We start from the raw sequence: 20006 nt of genomic DNA on the forward strand, positions 1-20006 counted from the left end.
AACTTTCAGGTACCTGCAAATCAAGTTCTTAAAGAATTACTGGTCCTTAATAAAGAAAAAAAGACGAATGCAACCTAGGTAATAATTTTTATCATAACATTATTTAACACAGCAGAACATTAGAAACATTCTAAATGTCTATTAGTACAGAAAGCACAGTTAAAACAATAAAGTATGGTGAACTGAACATACATTTTTCTTTTCTCTCTCCTGATATGACTCTCCCAGAAAAAGTCACTGGAAAAGAATTTTAAAAGGCATGAATTCCAAAAAAACAAGAGAGGAGATGATAATGGAAGAGAGATGTCAAATTTTTAGAAATCAAATAGCAGATGTGGTTCTCAACCTGGGGCCATTTATCCCCCAGGGGACATTTGGCAATGCCTAGAGACATTTCTGGTTGTCAGAGCTGGATAAGGGTAGATTTCAGGGAAGCTGCAAAACAACCTACAATATAAGTCATGGTTGGTTTTTTTTTTTTTTTTTGGCCACTGAGACCAAAAGACCTAATCAGAATAATGTAGAGGGAGAGACATTTATTTGGTACAACTGGTTCCAGAGGTGTCTCATTATTCAGAGGAATAATGCACTGATTAGGTTAAAACTCATTAACCAATCATTCACCTCTAAACTTTCTTGTGTCGTCTCACACATGAGCTTTTTGTGGACACCTCATATCTAAACTATAACAACAGTAATACACAAGAAAGGATGTCCTGGACCATGCTGACAACAGTGCTGAAGCTGAAAAGTAAGGCTGGAAAGTAAGGCTGAGGTGGGTGCACGGGGCAAAAGCATCAAGCCCACTCATACCATGGAACTCCCAAAAGGCTCGGAAGTGGAGACACCCCAAAGGGCAAGAGGCTAGGGGATGGATGCAAATGAAAATAGGAGTAATCCCTTCCCAACATTCTCCTATCCAGCTAGTCAGCTGACCTCCTGCACCTTCCTCAGGCAGTAAATGTTTACTCTGGAGGAACTGAATAAAAAAGACCTGGGGAATAAAGCATTAAATAGAAAACATGGGGATTAAATGAAGGCAACCATAATAAATGTTGACCACCCCATTCTGCTTCCCAAACACTGGTAATAAGTATCCACACCCTAGGCAAGAGAAAACTGACCCACTAAATAGAAAAGATTTTGATACTGACACCCGAGAGTCCCTTGCCCCCAGAATGTCTACAACAGTCACAGGCTTCCAAACAATGATCCATTCACCACAATAAAGCCTACCAGATACCAAGCTCTACTCCTGAGCACAGAGCTGCCACTCAGCTGTCCAGTGCCTCACTCTGAGGTGTGACTGAGCTCCTATTCAAAGACAGCCTATAGAGGAAGATGGCGGCTGGGAATGAGTGAGCCGCTCTGTGCTCCGCGCCACCGCCGCCGCAGCGTATGTTGCTGCTTCTTAAAAGAAGAAGTAAAGATCATCAAAGGACATCTGTCGACAAGGATCCAGCACCGTGTCAAGAAAAGGGCCTAGATGGAGTGAATCCGCCACGACTTCAGCACGAGCAGTAAGGCTGCAGCCCCCGAGCTGCCGGGCTCCCTGGGCCCCTTCTCACTCCCCTCTCCGCCTCTCCGCTTCACTTCTCCCCCGCCATCTCTCCTCCCACGCTCACTCCCTAAATCTAGATCTCAATCTCTTTCCCCCACCCCACCCGCTCTCTCGCGTGCCCAGTACCCGGCCCGCGTGGGCCCCGAGGCGCTGCCTCCCCTCCCCGCACCCCCTCCACGGGGGTCCCGAAGGCCACAGCTTTGCCACCACCGCCGCCGCCGCTGCAGCCACCGCCGCTGCCGCCACCGCTTTCCGCGGAGCACCTTAGAACAGACTCTTAACCGAGTAAAATGGAACAGCTGATAAGATGAGTGACAATTTAAAATCTAAATGATCCAACATGGCGGCGGACGCGGAGAGATCAAGTCTCTAACCCCTTCAGCTGCACGGGCATAGGGAGAAGGAAACTGTCAAAATACTGTTCGCTCAGGACCACTAGGCACGGTTGAGCTGAAGTGGACCCCGGGCGAACGGTCTAGCCTTCTCAGAACACACCGAGCCCGAATTGGCTGCATTCTAGCTCAGGTTCGCCTGCTTCATGGACTCAACACTAATGATCCCACTGAAATAACTAGTCGGCCCGCCTGAACTCAAAGAGGAAAAAGCCAACTGAGCACCACAGCCAGACCCAGGGAATCAGGAGTGACGCAGGACTAGCGGCGCAGGACTCCCAGCTATTGCTATCACCAGTGCTGACAACAGGTCCCTTGCACCAGCTATCAGGGGAGTTGCTGCTACCTGAGGGCAAACAAATTCGCTGGGGGCCCTCAGCCCCAAGCCCTACAAACTTAGGGTCTGAGGGAGGCAAACAGAAAGGGTGTGCCCAGGCACCCATGAAAACAGGGCTCCCAGGAGCAGCAGACCTGGCGTGTAGTCAGTATTGTGGTGAGTGTCACAGGTGAGCGGGGCCTGGCTTGAGGAACCACAAGAGAAGGCCCTAGGCACTCAGGATTAGAGACCCACACAGTCTGGGAAGAAGAGCTGAGGCACAGTGATTGGTTCCCACCTATCAAAAAGAAAAGCCTGGCCCAGTGGGCATAGCTCCACCAACTGGATGAGAAGTTAATCGAGCTATATGACTGCATTTATTATTATTATTATTATTTTTTAATGATTATTATTAGTATTTTTTTTTACTTTATTTTCACTTTTTGTTGTTGATGTAGTTGCTGTTCTTTAACGTTCCTATTAATGGTTTCAATTTTTTAAAATTCTTTTTATTTTATTAGTATTACTATTATTTTTTAAACTTTAATTTCCATTTTTTTACTATCATTATAAAATTTTTTCTTTTTTTCTTTTTTTTTTTTGTTGGTTTTAAATTTTTATTTTTTTTCGTTTCTTCTTTCTTTCTTTTCACTTTTTTTTTCTTTTGTCTTCTCACTTCTTTCAATTTTCCTATTCCACCTTCCTTGAATTCTACCTGCCTACACTCATTCTCTTTAGTGACTTCTTCCCTCCCCTTCTAATATCTCTCCTCCCCAGTATCACACTAATTGGAGGAGGATCACAGCCACTACCTGCCCTGAAAGGGTGACTTTTCAACTATACAAGAGCAATATAATTAAATAGAGGGGGAAAATATAAAAGACACAACAATTTCACCAAGCAGAAAGAAACACCAGCAGTATGAAACGACAAGGAAAGAAAGGACCACAGGCAATGCAGGTCAACTCAACTTTAGAAGAGGTAATAGCTGCAACAGATGGAATGTCAGATAGAGAGCTCAGGACATACATGCTTCAGATGATCTGGAGTCTCAAGGAAGACATGAGACAGCAAAATCAGACAATGAAAGATCATATTGACAAACAAATCCAAGAAATAAAAGATCAATTTCACAGGGAGATAGAGGTAATAAAAAACAAACAAATAGAAATACTAGAGATGCAGGAATCAATAAACCAACTTAAAAACTCAATTGAGAATACTACCAGCAGAGTTGATCACTTAGAAGATAGAACATCAGACAATGAAGACAGAATATTTCAACTTGAAAAGAACATAGATAGCTCAGCAAGTCTACTAAGAAACCATGAGCAGAACATTCAAGAACTATGGGATAATATCAAAAGACCAAACTTAAGAGTCATTGGGATACAGGAAGGCACAGAGCTCCAAACCAAAGGATTAAGCAATCTATTCAGTGAAATAATACAAGAAAACTTCCCAGACTTGAAGAATGAGACAGAATCCCAAATCCTAGAAGCCTACAGGACGCCGAATGTGCAAAATCATAAGAGATCCACACCTAGACACATTATAATGAAGATGTCCAACATACAGAATAAGGAGAGAATTTTAAAAGCTACAAGGGAAAGGAAGCAGATTACATTTAGGGGTAAACCAATCAGGATAACAGCTGATCTCTCAACACAGACTCTAAAAGCTAGAAGATCCTGGAATAACATATTTCAAACGCTTAAAGAAAATGGATTCCAACCAAGAATCGTGTATCCGGCGAAATTAAGCTTCAGATTAGAAGATGAAATGAAAACCTTCCACGATAAACAAAAGTTAAAAGAATTCGCAGCTAGAAAACCATCTCTTCAAAAAATCCTTGGCAAAACATTACAGGAAGAGGAAATGGAAAATAACATTGATAACCAACAATGGGAGGTAGGACAGTAAAGGGGGGAAAGTAGTCAAAGAGGATAACAAATCAGATATAGTAACATCAATAAACAAATATGGATAGAAGAACAAACCATATCTCAATAATAACCCTAAATGTTAATGGCTTAAACTCACCAATTAAGAGACACAGGCTAGTAGAATGGATCACAAAACAAGACCCAACAATATGCTGTCTACAGGAGACGCATTTGATAGGAAAAGATGTACATAGACTGAAGGTGAAAGGTTGGGAAAAATCATATCACTCATATGGACCACGGAAACAAGCAGGAGTGTCCATACTCATATCTAATAAAATAGATTTCAAGCCAAAGCTAATCAAAAGGGATAAAGAAGGACACTTCATACTGCTCAAGGGAACCATACACCAACAAGACATAACAATCATAAATATATATGCCCCAAATAATGGTGCAGCCGTGTTTATCAAGCAAACTCTTCTCAAGTTCAAGAGTCTAATAGACCACCATACAATAATCATGGGAGACTTCAACACACCTCTCTCACCACTGGACAGATCTTCCAAACAAAAGTTAAATAAGGAAACTATAGAACTCAATAACACAATTAACAACCTAGACTTAATGGACATATATAGACTATACCACCCAACATCAAGTTGCTACACTTTTTTCTCAGCAGCACATGGAACCTTCTCAAAAATAGACCATATACTATGTCACAGGGCAACTCTTAGACAATACAAAGAGGTAGAGATAATACCATGCATCTTGTCTGATCATAATGGAATGAAACTGAAAATCAATGATAAAAGAAGAAAGGAAAAATCAAGCATCACCTGGAGAATGAACAATAGGTTGCTGAGTGATCAATGGGTTTTAGAAGACATCAAGGAGGAAATTAAAAAATTCCTAGAGTTAAATGAAAACACAGACACAACATATCGGAATCTATGGGACACATTGAAAGCAGTTCTAAGAGGAAAATTCATTGCTTGGAGTTCATTCCTCAAAAAAAGAAAAAACCAACAAATAAATGATCTCATACTTCATCTCAAAATCCTAGAAAAAGAAGAGCAAAACAACAGCAAAAGAAGTAGAAGGCAAGAAATAATTAAAATCAGAGCTGAAATTAATGAAATTGAAACAAAAGAAACAATTGAAAAAATTGACAAAACTAAAAGCTGGTTCTTTGAAAAAATAAATAAAATTGACAGACCCTTAGCCATGCTAACGAAGAGAAGAAGAGAGAGAACCCAAATTACTAGCATACGGGAAGAAAAAGGCAATATCACAACAGACACTTCAGAAATACAGAAGATAATAAGAAAGTACTTTGAATCCTTATACTCCAATAAAATAGAAGATAGTGAAGGCATAGATAAATTCCTTGAGTCTTATGATCTGCCCAGATTGAGCCAGGAGGATATAGACAACCTAAACAGACCAATAACAATAGAGGAAATAGAAGAAACCATCAAAAGACTACCAACTAAGAAAAGCCCAGGACCGGATGGGTATACAGCAGAGTTTTACAAAACCTTTAAAGAGGAACTAACACCAATACTTTTCAAGCTATTTCAGGAAATAGAAAAAGAGGGAGAACTTCCAAATTCATTCTACGAGGCCAACATCACCCTGATTCCGAAACCAGACAAAGACACTTCAAAGAAAGAAAACTACAGACCAATATCTCTAATGAACCTTGATGCAAAAATCCTCAATAAAATTCTGGCGAATCGGATTCAAATACATATCAAAAAAATTATACACCATGATCAAGTAGGATTCATCCCTGGTATGCAAGGTTGGTTCAATATACGGAAATCAATAAATGTTATCCACCACATCAATAGACTTAAAAACAAGAACCATATGATCATCTCGATAGATGCAGAAAAAGCTTTCGACAAAGTACAGCATCCCTTTATGTTCAAAACTCTAGAAAAATTAGGGATAACTGGATCATACCTCAACATTGTAAAAGCAATCTATGATAGGCCACAGGCCAGCATCATTCTGAATGGAGAAAAATTGAAAGCATTCCCTCTAAGATCTGGTACAAGACAGGGATGCCCTCTCTCGCCACTTCTGTTCAACATAGTCCTCGAAACACTGGCCAGAGCAATTAGGCAGACGAAAGAAATTAAAGGCATAAAAATAGGAAAAGAAGAACTTAAATTATCACTATTTGCAGATGATATGATTCTATACCTAGCAGACCCAAAAGGGTCCACAAAGAAGCTATTAGAGCTAATAAATGAATTCAGCAAAGTGGCAGGATATAAGATCAACACGCATAAATCAAAGGCATTCCTGTATATGAGCGACAAATCCTCTGAAACGGAAATGAGGACAACTACTCCATTCACAATATCCCCCAAAAAAATAAAATACTTGGGAATCAACCTAACAAAAGAGGTGAAAGATTTATACAATGAAAATTACAGAACCCTAAAGAAAGACATAGAAGAAGACCTTAGAAGATGGAAAAATATACCCTGCTCATGGATAGGCAGAACTAACATCATCAAAATGGCGATATTACCAAAAGTCCTATATAAGTTCAATGCAATGCCAATCAAAATCCCAACAGCATATCTTATAGAAATCGATAAAAGAATCATGAAATTCATATGGAATAATAAAAGACCCAGAATAGCAAAAACAATACTAAGCAGGAAGTGTGAATCAGGTGGTATAGCGATACCAGACTTCAAACTATACTACAGAGCAATAGTAACAAAAACAGCATGGTACTGGTACCAAAACAGGCGGGTGGACCAATGGTACAGAATAGAGGACACAGTAACCAATCCACAAAACTACAACTATCTTATTTTTGATAAAGGGGCTAAAAGCATGCAATGGAGGAAGGATAGCATCTTCAACAAATGGTGCTGGGAAAACTGGAAATCCATTTGCACCAAAATGAATCTGAATCCCTATCTCTCGCCGTGCACAAAAGTTAACTCAAAATGGATCAAGGAGCTTGATATTAAATCAGAGACATGGCATCTGATAGAAGAAAAAGTTGGTTATGATCTACACGCTGTGGGATCGGGCTCCAAATTCCTCAATAGGACACCCATAGCGCTAGAGTTAACAAATAGAATCAACAAATGGGACTTACTCAAACTAAAAAGTTTTTTCTCAGCAAAAGAAACAATAAGAGAGATAAACAGGGAGCCTACATCCTGGGAACAAATCTTTACTCCACACACTTCAGATAGAGCCCTAATAACCAGAATATACAAAGAACTCAAAAAATTAGACAATAAGATAACAAATAACCCAATCAATAAATGGGCCAAGGACCTGAACAGACACTTCTCAGAGGAGGACATACAATCAATCAACACGTACATGAAAAAATGCTCACCATCGCTAGCAGTCAGAGAAATGCAAATCAAAACTACCCTAAGATACCATCTCACTCCAGTAAGACTGGCAGCCATTAGGAAGTCAAACAACAATAAGTGCTGGAGAGGATGTGGGGAAAAGGGCACTCTTGTTCATTGCTGGTGGGACTGCAAATTGGTGCAGCCAATTTGGAAAGCAGTATGGAGATTTCTCGGAAAGCTGGGAATGGAACCACCATTCGACCCAGCTATTCCCCTTCTCGGTCTATTCCCTAAAGCCCTAACAAGAGCATGCTACAGGGACACTGCTACATCGATGTTCATAGCAGCTCAATTCACGATAGCAAGACTGTGGAACCAGCCTAGATGCCCTTCAATAGATGAATGGATAAAAAAAATGTGGCATTTATATACTATGGAGTATTATTCTGCATTAAAAAATGACAAAATCATAGAATTTGGAGGGAAATGGATGGCATTAGAGCAGATTATGCTAAGTGAAGCTAGTCAATCTTTAAAAAACAAATACCAAATGACTCCTTTGATATAAGGGGAGTAAACAAGGACAGGGTAGGGACGAAGAGCTTGAGAAGAAGATTTACATTAAACAGGGATGAGAGGTGGGAGGGAAAGGGAGTGAGAAGGGAAATTGCATGGAAATGGAAGGCGATCCTCAGGGATATACAAAATGTCATACAAGAGGAAAGGAGGGGTAAGACAAGATAATACAAATGGAAGAAATGATTTACAGTAGAAGGGGTAGAGAGAGAAAAGGGGGGGGAGGGGAGGGGAGGGGAGGGGAGGGGGGATAGTAGAGAATAGGACAGACATCAGAATACATCAGACACTAGAAAGGCAATATGTCAATCAATGGAAGGGAAACTGATGTGATACAGCAATTTGTATACGGGGTAAAAGGGGGAGTTCATAATCCACGTGAATCAAACCGTGTAATATGATGTATTAAGAACTATGTAATGTTATGAACGACCAATAAAAAAAAAAAAACAAAGACAGCCTATATAATAAGTTACACAGAAGACAAACAGAAGCTAAGAGTAGGAGCAAGAAGTCCTAGCACTCAGAGGCTGAGGTGAGGAGATCATTGAGCCCATGGGTTCAAGGCCAGACTGGGCAACCCAATGACACCCCATCTCAAAAGAAGAAGAAAACAATGCAGGGGGAAAAACAATTTTTTAAATCTAGTAATAATACTCTTACAAATGAGGAAAAATATTAAGAATATGATGGTCAAAATAAGAAATTTAAAAGGATGGGATGAATAGTTGAAGAAAGCAAAGACTATAAGAGTGACACTGAAAATAATTAAAACAACAAAAAAGTTACAGGATCAATATAGAAGATTTAAATCTTCTGTAGGTAGCACAGAAAATCAATAGGTAATGAATTCTGTAGTAGAGCAGCAGAGAAAGGATGGAGAGAATTAAAGGATTTTTTTCAAAGAAATAATGTGAGAAAATTTTAAAGCTCTGAAGGGTGTGAGTTTCCAGATTGAACGTCCAAGTGCCCAGCACAATGGATGAAAATGGATCCATTAAGGCATGTTGCTATGCAATTTCAGTATGTTAGAAGAGATGACAGATCATAAAAAAGTTAATAATAGGAATCAGAATGGCTAAGACTTGTAAGTTGCAATAGTAAAGCTAGAAGTCATTAAGCAACATCCTCACAATTCCGAGGAGAGAACTTTCCAACCTAGAATTCCATACCCAGAAGAAATATCAGGAGTAGAGTGAATTTTTTCTAGTCAAGCAACTTCTAAACACATTTCTGCTAAAGCGAGACTTATTCAGGAAACTGTTGGAGAATGTTTCACCAAAATGATGGAATAAAATCAAGAAAGAGGAAAATGTGAAATCCGATAACTCTTACATGATAAAAATCTGTACAAGAAAGGAAACTTAAACAATCTATTACCTGCTTCAATGTACTCACAAAAATGTAAATATTACTGATTTAATGTCAATTTATTCTAAATATAGAGGGAAAATGGGAGAGGAGAAATAGGTGAGAAAAATTATTTTGTGTATATGTTTCTGGGGAGGGGGATCACAGGTAGTAAAAGACCTAAACTCTCATCTTTCATAATAAAAACCAGTAGGTGATACAAGAAACAGGGGAAAAAAATTTAGTGTAACACTAAGAACATGCTAAAAATATGAAGGGAAATACTACAATTGTTGAAAACTTGCATGTAACTGCCTCTGTGATGTAAGAAATATGGAGAACTTGGAAATTGCTGTTTTTTTTTAACAACTACTACATGGTACTATATGATTTTTAAGCCATTAATATATGCATTACTGTCACAAGATGAACATACCATTAAATAATAATACTACGAGGACTATGGGTATCAGTGGTAGAGTACTTGCCTAGCATATTAAAGGTCCCAGCACTCCCAAAAATAAATCATTAAAAAGGATGAAATAGAGAGCCAGGAGCAGTGGCATATGCAGGTAAGTTCAGCAACTCCAGAGATTGAGGCAGGAGGGTCTTAAGTTTGAGGCCACTCTCAGCAACTTAGTGGAGACCCTGTCTCAAAATATGAAATAAAAAGGGCTGGAATGTAGCCCAGTGATAGAGTACTCCTGGGTTCAAACCTCAGGACAATTAAAAATAAAAAAGAATAAGGTAAATAGATAGGAACAGTTTTTAGAATACATTAAACCAAAACCAAAAAAGGGAGTGCTAAACAAGATGAATAGTATCACATTTTTGTTTAAAAAGCTGTCTACAATAGATACACATACAACACTATAAATTCATAGAGAAAAGTCTAGAAGGCCAGCCATCATATTCTGGAGGGAAAATGGGATTAGGATGGAGGAGGAGTGGTGTTAATGGGGGCCTTTCACTTTTTTAAAAAATATACTTCTATATTAATCTTTTACAACAAAGATTTTTATAAAATTTTTTTAATGATAAAAATGTTTATAATATATTGTTATAGAAAAAACAGTTATAAAGTAAGATATTTGGTATGATCCCCACCGTGTTTTTTTAAAAAAATGTAGCTTCCAAACATTTTTTAAAAATATATAGAGCCCTTTTATTTCAAATGAAATATTACCCAAGCACAGTGGAAATTAATGTGCTCTAAATAAAATAAAAGCAGGGACCAGTACTCTAGTTCAATGGCAGAGCACTTGACTAGCATGTGCAAGGCCTTCTAGGTATCCTGAAGCATTCTTAGGGTTCCAGGCAGGACAATTTGAAAACAACTACTATTATCATAAAAAAAGAAAGAAGGTAAAACTTAAGAAAATGACTTCTCTGAGATGGTAGGAGATTCTGAGTGATTTTCTTCTGCTTTTGTTTTTAATTTTGTTTTGTTTTAGTTGTAGTTGGACAAAACACCTTTATTTTATTTATTTATTTTTATGTGGTGCTGAGGATTGAACCCAGTGCCTCGTATGAGCTAGGCAAATGCTCTATTGCTGAGCCACAACTTCAGCCCTTTTCTTCTGCTTTTGTATTATGTATGTTTGTGTGTGTGTGTGTATGCCTTTTCTATGAATTGTAAAAATTTAAATAATAATATCTGTTATTTGAACATGTCTAAATAACCACCAAACCATGATATATTTGCAATAGTGAGGGCAGAAATGGTAATAGAGTTTTATTAATCTAAGTTATTATTCTACATTTGTATTATCTATATCTTAGATTGACTTTAATCATTCATATTTTCCAGTAAATTTTCTATTTTCATACTTTTCAAATTTATCAAGTTGAAAAATATTTTGTTCTTTTCAAAAATTCAATTTTTAAAAAAGTCTTGATTGTCAGTTTTACATTAACAATGTTTCCTAGTAAATTAAATTATAATATCTTTTTCAATTTTGGATTTTTTATTGATATTCTTTTTCTAGGTTATTAAATTGAAACTTCAGTTCACCCAGTCACTGAACTGCCACCCAGGGCTCAGCAGCCTCTCCCTTGAGCTACCTCGCCTTTCTGAAGTTCAGTCCCCCACCTTCTCTTGCAGCTGCCTTCCACAGGCAGTTTCCACTGAGGAAAAGGAATCCAATTATATGTCCACTATCCAGACCTCCACTCTTTAGACCCCTTTGCTGATGCAAGTAAGGGTGATGACTAGCTTCCTGCTGGCACTGGGGATTACATCCATGTAAGAATTCAACACAGAAATGGCAGGAAGACCCAACTACCGTTCGAGGGATCGCTGAGAATTACAATAAAAATAAACTAGAGAAAGCATTTAAGAAGAAAATTGCCTGCAATTACTGTAATTGAGCATCCAAAACATGGAGACATAATTCAGCTACAGGGGCAAGAACATATGCCAGTTCCTGGTAGAGATTGGATCAGCTGAAGGTTCATGGGTTTTAAGTGCTTATGGCTCACTGCAGCCTAAGTGAGGATTTCCTTGCAACAAGTAGAATTTCCCTTCTGTTCCTTGTCTCAAGTTTAAAACCCTCAGAGCTAGTATAATTTAGCCATTTGGGGTCCACTTTTAACTTGGACTAGTGTAACTCCTTCATGCAATAAACTGAAAAGAGCTGGGGGGGGGCAGTGAGGGGCGACACAAAACTTAAATTCATTATTTTTACAAAAGCATTCAAAAGCAATGAAATTTTGCCTGAATATGGTTTTAGCCACACATCCCTTATGTATTTGTTGTTTAGTGTTCTCATTATTAATTTCTAAACTAAACAATATTCAATTTTAATTTTGTATTCTGTTTGACCCCAGCACTATTTCAAGTACAGCAACATTTTTAAACCTGTTATTATTAATTTCTAGTCTTATTTTATATCAGTAGAAGATAGGGACCTAAAAGTTTAACTTATTCTATTTTGAAAATTTCAGAGTAATTTAGTATCTGATCAATTTTTATAAATGTTCCATGTTAATTGAAAATTATCCTTTAATAGCCTTTTGCTACTTTTAAAATTGTATCTGCACTTTTTGAAGGATTCTTTCTGGGTACCTCCACCGTTTATACTAAACTGATGGATAAGTATCAGTGATCATCTCCTTGACATTGCAAAAGTTCTCAAATTTTCTGGTTCATAGTGGCTCCCTCTATCGTTATGGGAAGACTGTTCTCCTTAACTTTATACTTCTTTTATTATATCAATAAAATTTTAAAGTGAAAGGTTAAAAATCATGGGCCCAAAGTATAGCATAGTATGTGTTATGGTCTGGATATGAGGTATCCTCCAAAAGCAGGGATATTCAGAGGTCCATCCTAGTTTGAGTGGAACTGGACTAGATCTCTGAAAATAAACTTTTCATCCCATAAGTGTCTTGTCAGGTATTTTGGACACAGTGACACAAAAAAGCTAACAGTATATAGAAGCTCAGTCTTGAAAATCAAAAAGATTAAGTTTGAATTCTGATTCTACCAATTCTTTGTTATAGGTCATTGAATATGTTACTTAAATTTTTAGGGCTTCTGTTTTCTTATATAAAATGAAAATAATTGTGGTAGTTACCATCTAAGCTTAATAAGAAAGGTAAATGGGAAAATGTACTGCACGTTATCGGACAATAGGAGAATTCAATAAACATTAGCCATTGGAGTTGCAATGGGAACTCTGATATGAATTTTTAATTACCTAATGTGAAAAAAAATACCCATGTTCCATCCACCTCTTTGCTATCAAAGATACACTCAAAAGAATTTGAAGTGGGGATTCAGATATTAGTACACCAGCGTGCGAAGTAGAATTATTCAAAATAACAAAGTGGTGGGATCAATCCAAATGTCTATCAATGGATGAACAGATAAACAAAATGTGGGTATACATACACAGTGCAGTTTCATTCAGCCTTTAAAAGGAAGGCTGTTCTGACAATGCAACAACATGGATGAATTCAGAAGATATCGCACTAAGTGAAATAAGCCAGGCACAAAAGGCAAGTGTTGTACAATTTCATTTCCGCATGCCATTTAAGAGTTGTCAAGAGCTGGGGAGAGGGAGGGAGTTGATCACTGGGTACAGAGCATCAGTTCTGGAAGATAAAAAGTTCTGGAGATGGACATATTGCACAACAACATGAATACACTTAAAACTACTGAGCTGTACACTTAAAGGTGGTTAAGATGGTAAATTTTATGTTATGTATATTTTACCACAATTGTTAAAAAAGGAACCAAGTACCTCAGTGGCTACTCTATATTTGATCACACACAGTACTATTTACAATCATAGTAAAACATTTTGAAAACATGCCTTGAGGCTTAATATGTCACTGAGTTTGTTCAGAGGGCAGATATGGACCATCTGCTCTTGCACTTTAATCTACTGCTCCTAAGCCCTCAGGGGGCGAAGATAGGAGCCCCTCATGCTTTACCCACTACACTTTTATTCTCTGAAAAGTGAATTACACAAGGGTAAGAAGCAGAAGTGCAATTCTACTTGAAGTAATCTACTCTTTTAAAATAAAGAAACCTTTACATGGAATTTTATTCATATGGAAACATTTCATTTGCGATAGAAAGGAGAAACGATGTAAGTGTGCAACAGTGAGATATGATAAGTAAACTTAAACAGTGAGGAATGATAAGCAAATGGAATATTATGTAGTGAATAAAAATGATTCTTATGAATGAAATGAGAAAGACACTCATGTAATAAGTGATTTAACTATGTAAAAATATATTCTAAAAAGACTACAATGAGATATTGACACATTAATAGGTGATTTACCTTTGAGACATATGAGGAACATCTCTCCTTGTCTTTTTACGTTCTATATTTTCAACATTTTGCTTTTATAATACATTTTTCCTATTATATTTGTTTTTATAATGCCTTATTTTTTTCTTTGTATCAGGGTTTGAAGCCAAGGGCACTTAACTACTGGGCCACATCCACAGCCCTCACCCACTGCTTTTTTTTTTTTTTTGACACAAAGTCTCACTAAGTTGCTTAGGGCCTCGCTAAGTTGCTGAAGCTGGCTTTAAACATGTGATCCTCCTGCCTCAGCCTCCCAAGCCACAGACATTACAGGTTGTACCACCCTGCTAATGCATTCTTTTAAAAAACCATAAAAATGACAATTTCACAATTACATTCTAAAATAATCCTTTAATTTAAAAAATAAGTAGAAAACAAAGAATATAAATTTAACATTTTCTTCCCAAGTACTCACATTTTCAGGTATGCTGGGAAGTTCTCTGGTATCAGGCACAGTAAAGTAAGAATGCTGAAAAAGAAAAGCACAAGCTCTGTATTTTTGTAAGAATGTATAACTATATAACAAGCACACTGCTCAGAATTCAAGTATATGATTGAAAGATACTTCCTTACTCATAAGAGGAGACAGAGTTTGACTCATAGGGAATATCTATGAATTTTATTTTTAGGATAATGTTACATTAAATCAGATACATGAAATTTTGAGTTTGGTAGAAGAGTTCTTTTCTAGGAGAGATGAACTTCTTTGTGGGATATAAATGAAAAAGTTAAAGGTTAAATTCCCATGTAATATTTATAGGTTCCTAAACACACAAAAGTTGCAGGTTTCAAAATTTATTGCTCAGAGACAAGAGGACTCTAGGGGCCAAATCACATTAGTTTTACTCAGCCTTGGTCTTCATCAACCAGACCTGCTGTTTCATTTCAACAGCTGAGATTACAGCCATCTATAAACTGTGGCCAAAATCTGCACTGAAGAACCAGGTGATGTTAAGAACAACTCCAGGGGCTGGGGATGTGGCTCAAGCGGTATCACGCTCGTCTGGTGTGCGTGAGGCCCGGGTTCGATCCTCAGCATCACATACAAACAACGATGTTGTGTCCGCCAATAACTAAAAATATTAAAAGGGATTCTCTCTCTCTCTCTCTCTCTCTCTCTCTCTCTCTCTCTCTTTAAAAAAAAAAAAAAGAACAACTCCAGCTCAAGGGCTACTCTGCTGAGACCACTGCACATGGCTGAGAGTGGAGAATCTGTCCACTTAAGCACACTCCACAAAGAAGCCTACTGCCTTCCAGTGGGATTGCCAGTGAAGGTGGCTAGAGACTCAGCAGAACTGAAAAACTGACCTCTTCAAAGACTCTGAATGGGACATCTCCATGTATGTAACAAGTGTGTCTGAGTTAAATGACAACAGGCTGAACTGATGACACTGCCTCTGCTGCTCTTAAAGACTCAGAACAATGGTAAGCAAGAATGGAAAAAGCCTGGAGCTAGTCAATTAAAGATGGAACTATGAAAGGCTAGAAAAGGTCACATGCAGAGAGGGTCAATTTAACCATGGTCTAAGTTCAAATTAGACCTGGACCCCCAAGTGACATTTCAGGAAGTCCTCCCCCAAACCTTTATTCCTAGGTAACTGCAAAATAATTGTCTCTAGAACAATGATTTGTATTTTCTGAAATGAAAGGCCCTAGGGACAATTGTAATAATGACAATGACAACAATAACAGTATGAGCTACTTGTCTAATATTTAGCAGAAATTTATTGAACACATACTAGATGGAAGAATTTATGTCAGATAGTATAAATCTTATATCATCTCTAATCTCCATAATAAATTTTAAGTATATATTATCTACTTTTTACAAGTGGATAAATTAATGTTCAAAGAGGTAGGTAATTCATCTAAGATCTCACAGTTAATATGTGGCAAAACCAGAACTGAAGCCAGGTCCATATAATTAGAGCTATACCCTTTCCACTGTAACAAACAGTTATACTTGTGCTTTTTATGTGCAAATTATGCCTAATGGAACTTGAATTAAAATAAAAAAGTTAAAAGTAAAAATAAAGTGTTACAAAAGTATTTTTAAAAACATTCTGCAATGCATTATTCCAAAATCTGTGTCTCTATGCCAAAATGTTACCTATGAAGTATCACAATCGATGGTGCAGCATGGAAACTAGTCAACAATTAATTCAACTTAAAATGAGAAAAACAAAATACAAGGCTCAAAATAACTCCATGAAATACCAACTTCTATATCAAATGGCTAAGAAGGGAGCATCAGGAAATGTACAGCACCAAATGTACATACAGTGATTGAATCATCAATTAATGGCTTAGCACAGTGAGAAAACTCTTGTCCACTTAGTAGGTATGTGAGCTCAGGCAACTTTACTTAATAACAGAGAACCTCGGTTTTAGAATCTATAAATGGGAATTATTATATCGATTTTGAAGTAGTTGTAAAGAACAAACATTATATATATGAAGTGCCTAGCACTCAATAAATAGTATTTTAACATAAAATGATAATTGCTCCCAACTGCTATTTCTATTTTTCTCAAGAACCTATATCAGACACATGGACACATGGAAATATTCTTTTGTAGACAGCAACTAAAAATCAAAATTCCAAGAATGACATTTTATTAACATTTGAGATTTATAACCTGGATGAGAGTAGCCCTTCAAAATCAGAAAAGCAATTTGGAAAGAGGAATTCTTAGTGAAGAAGAAAAAAGAAAAACCTGCCTATGCAAATGCAATGGATTGTAAATACTGAGTGGTTGCAATTCCAAAACCAAGTAGTGCCCAGGCTGTCCTTTGAGATTCTATCTTGCTCCATTGCCCATGAAATGCTGGGGACCAAGGGAGGTCAGAAACATTCCTAGAATCCACTCACATGAAACAGATGCACACCCCAACAGTTCCTCCTGCCCCCGAGATGGCTTGTCCTTGAGGCCTGGCAGCATGCCGCTTGTGCAACCATTTGGGGGAAGAAGTGGCCCTTCCTCCCCAGCAGCTGGTGACCCAGCTGGGCTACTCTACTGCTACCTGTCGGATGTCATTACAGACTGAAGCAGTGAGATCAAGCTGCTTAGGAAAAGGGAGAGAGAGACAAAGGCAGGGCTGCTTAGCTTTAGCAATGACTTGGGCAGGTCTAAAGACCATTTGTTCATTTTTTTCTAGACACTTCCATCTGACTTACAAGAATTTTTGTAATAAGGTATCTTCCTGTGCTCGAATAAAATGAGTAAAAACCTCTACAAATCCCTTCAACCCTCCCTCCTCTCCTCTTACAACAAACGTGGCATAGTGGAAAGGGCACTGGCTTTCAAATTAGCCCTGGGTTGAAATTTCAAATTTTATCATTTCTAAACCACAAGACTTTAATGTGTAAGTAACCTTTCCTCTCTAAAGCTTTTGTCTATGAAATGAAAATGTTAGTACCTATTTTGTGGCAGTGTTTTGCATATTAGGGATACAGATTTAGTATAAATTAGAAACTTAACAACTTTATTAGTTATTGATAGTAATATGGTTTCCAATTTTATCATGATTCTGAAAAAAAACTATAGGAAATATTAACTTTCCTTAGACAATTTCCTAACCACTGAATACCAACACTGTATGTGGTTCTTATGAAGTTGGAAAGTGAATACTTCTTGGGCCAATACTTCCTATGACACAGGGGAAATAGCTTCTGGATAATAATCAATACTTGGCCAAAGGAAATTTCAATGAACTTAGAGACAAGGGCTCAACCTAGGGAACTGGAGAATTCCAGTAACTGAAATATGAAAAAGATCCCTTACACCTCTTAGGATGCCATACATGATAGATGAAGACATTGAGGCTCACAAAATTAAAGGTACTGATTAATTTCACTAGGTCACTAGAAAAATAGTTTACAAGGATTGAAATCTTCTTAGTAGATAGTTCACAGGATTTTCCATTCTAGCACACTGCAAAACATGCATATATTTAAAAGCAATCAAAATGCTAGGCATGATAGTTCATGCTTGTAATCCCATCTACTTAGAAGGCTGAGGCAGGAGAATTTCAAATTTAAGGCCAGCCTGGGTAATTTTGTGAAACCCAGTCTCAAAACTAGGGCTGGGAATGTAGCTCAGTGGTAGAACACTTGGCCCAGCATGGATTCAATCCCTGGTAGCTAAGGGTGGTGGGGGAGTCATTAAAAGAAATGATTACCACTGTAGGCCAGAAACTCTCCCTCTGTCCTCAAGGGATGCTCAGTCCAGTGAGGGAGAAAAGAAAATAGATCATTCCAATACAGTGGAGGTATGCACTGCAAAGTGTGCCAGATGCTTAGGGCAAAGGAGAAAGCTTTAGCCTCAGCCTGCAAAGTCAAGGAAGAATTTCTCTGGAAATAAATCAGAATTGATTATGAAGGATATGTGTGGTCTACCAGGCAAATAGGGGAGAGGTGTTGTTGAAGGCTGAGAGTGTAGGGTGGCCTTCAACAAGAGGAAATGTGCAGCATTTAGCCAGGGGCTAAAGTTGCTGTCAGGGGCCAGTCATCTTATTTAGCCCAGCATCTGCAATCCAGAAGATGCTGGTGAAGGAGTGATGTTCAGAGAATAGCCCCAGGACACTGGGACACTCAGTGTCTTGTGAAATCTAAGAGAAAGGAAGAAATTCAACCTCCTTGTTTTCCTTGAAGCCTAGAGGTTTCTGAGTATTCTCAGAGCAGGAGTCGGGGAGGCACAGATGAGAAAAGACAATCTTCTTGGCCCAAGTCCCTCTGACTGTTCATAACGAAATGCCTTCTCAGGGATACCTGCTATTCTGCTCCACTTACCACACTGAGATGAACAGACACTCCGGGGTCAGGGATAGGAAGTCTGTGCAGAGTTTCAAGAAGTTCATTCCACTGACTTTCCTGGAAGAAATAAAAGGCCTAAGTAACAAAAGCAAAGCTGAGTTCTTAGTAAGACACCTACAGAATATCTGGGCACACATGAGCTGGGCCTTCATGGCTGAGGGGGAGATACTGGCCCCAGAACAGGAATAGGTTTGATATTCAAGCAGGATTGGGCTAAAGACACTGCGTATGGCTCAAACATAGGAGCCAAATAGATCCTCCTACATTGAGTTTGACATTTTCTACTCAGTGAGACACCTACCATGACCGCCTTTTATGGATCATATACCATAAGCTCTCAGCAAATCTTTCCCCTCAATTCCATAGCAACAACTTTTAAATGCAAACAATCTGAGCTTCCACAGCGGGGGTGGCTGGGAGAAATAACGATGACACTGTGGATCCTGTCTTCATCATTACCCTCAATTAATTTTATTGAGTGTTCACTGGGTACACATGGCAGCCTCTGATTATGGAAAGTTAGAAATGAACTAAGTACCCCAGCAGGCAATAGAGAATGGTGGCTGTGCATTTTAATTAGTGAAACTGAGCAACAGAATGACATACAAAGCAGTACAAATTATTCAATTTAAAACAGATTCGCCTTTAAAATGCTCAAAGAAACACTGCTCTCAGAATGATCCAAAAGACATTTCTCTTTTCAATCCATGGAATTCTTTGTGCTAACATAACAGCAGAAAGTTTACATTGGTATCCATTTGTTATGCACGTGATCTGCCTAACCACCCACTTTACAGATGTGAAGACTGAGGTTCTGAAAGGTGATTTGTTTCAAATCAGTAAGTTGCATAGCTGGCAGCAAATCAGATTTGGTGTGTTCATGCCCACAGCGGTCTCTGTTTTGGGCACTGAACCTAAGGAAAAAGAGGGTGAGTCCAT

General features: G+C 38.1%; 1 protein-coding gene across 9 annotated transcripts in view; it reads right to left on the reverse strand.

Moving 5' to 3' along the window:
• Dennd1a (DENN domain containing 1A) overlaps window positions 1-20006 on the reverse strand; it is a 523854-nt gene that overhangs the window by 264317 nt on the left and 239531 nt on the right. For all 9 annotated transcript variants that reach the window (XM_026386221.2, XM_026386225.2, XM_026386220.2 and 6 more), the window contains 2 exons: window positions 19044-19124; window positions 14667-14720 (listed from right to left, as the gene is read on the reverse strand). In XM_026386221.2, the coding sequence (XP_026242006.1) occupies window positions 14667-14720; window positions 19044-19124 (135 nt within the window). The remainder of the gene's footprint in view (window positions 1-14666; window positions 14721-19043; window positions 19125-20006) is intronic.

The sequence above is a fragment of the Urocitellus parryii genome, chromosome 4, assembly GCF_045843805.1.
Source record: "Urocitellus parryii isolate mUroPar1 chromosome 4, mUroPar1.hap1, whole genome shotgun sequence".
Classification (NCBI taxonomy): Eukaryota; Metazoa; Chordata; class Mammalia; order Rodentia; family Sciuridae; genus Urocitellus; species Urocitellus parryii.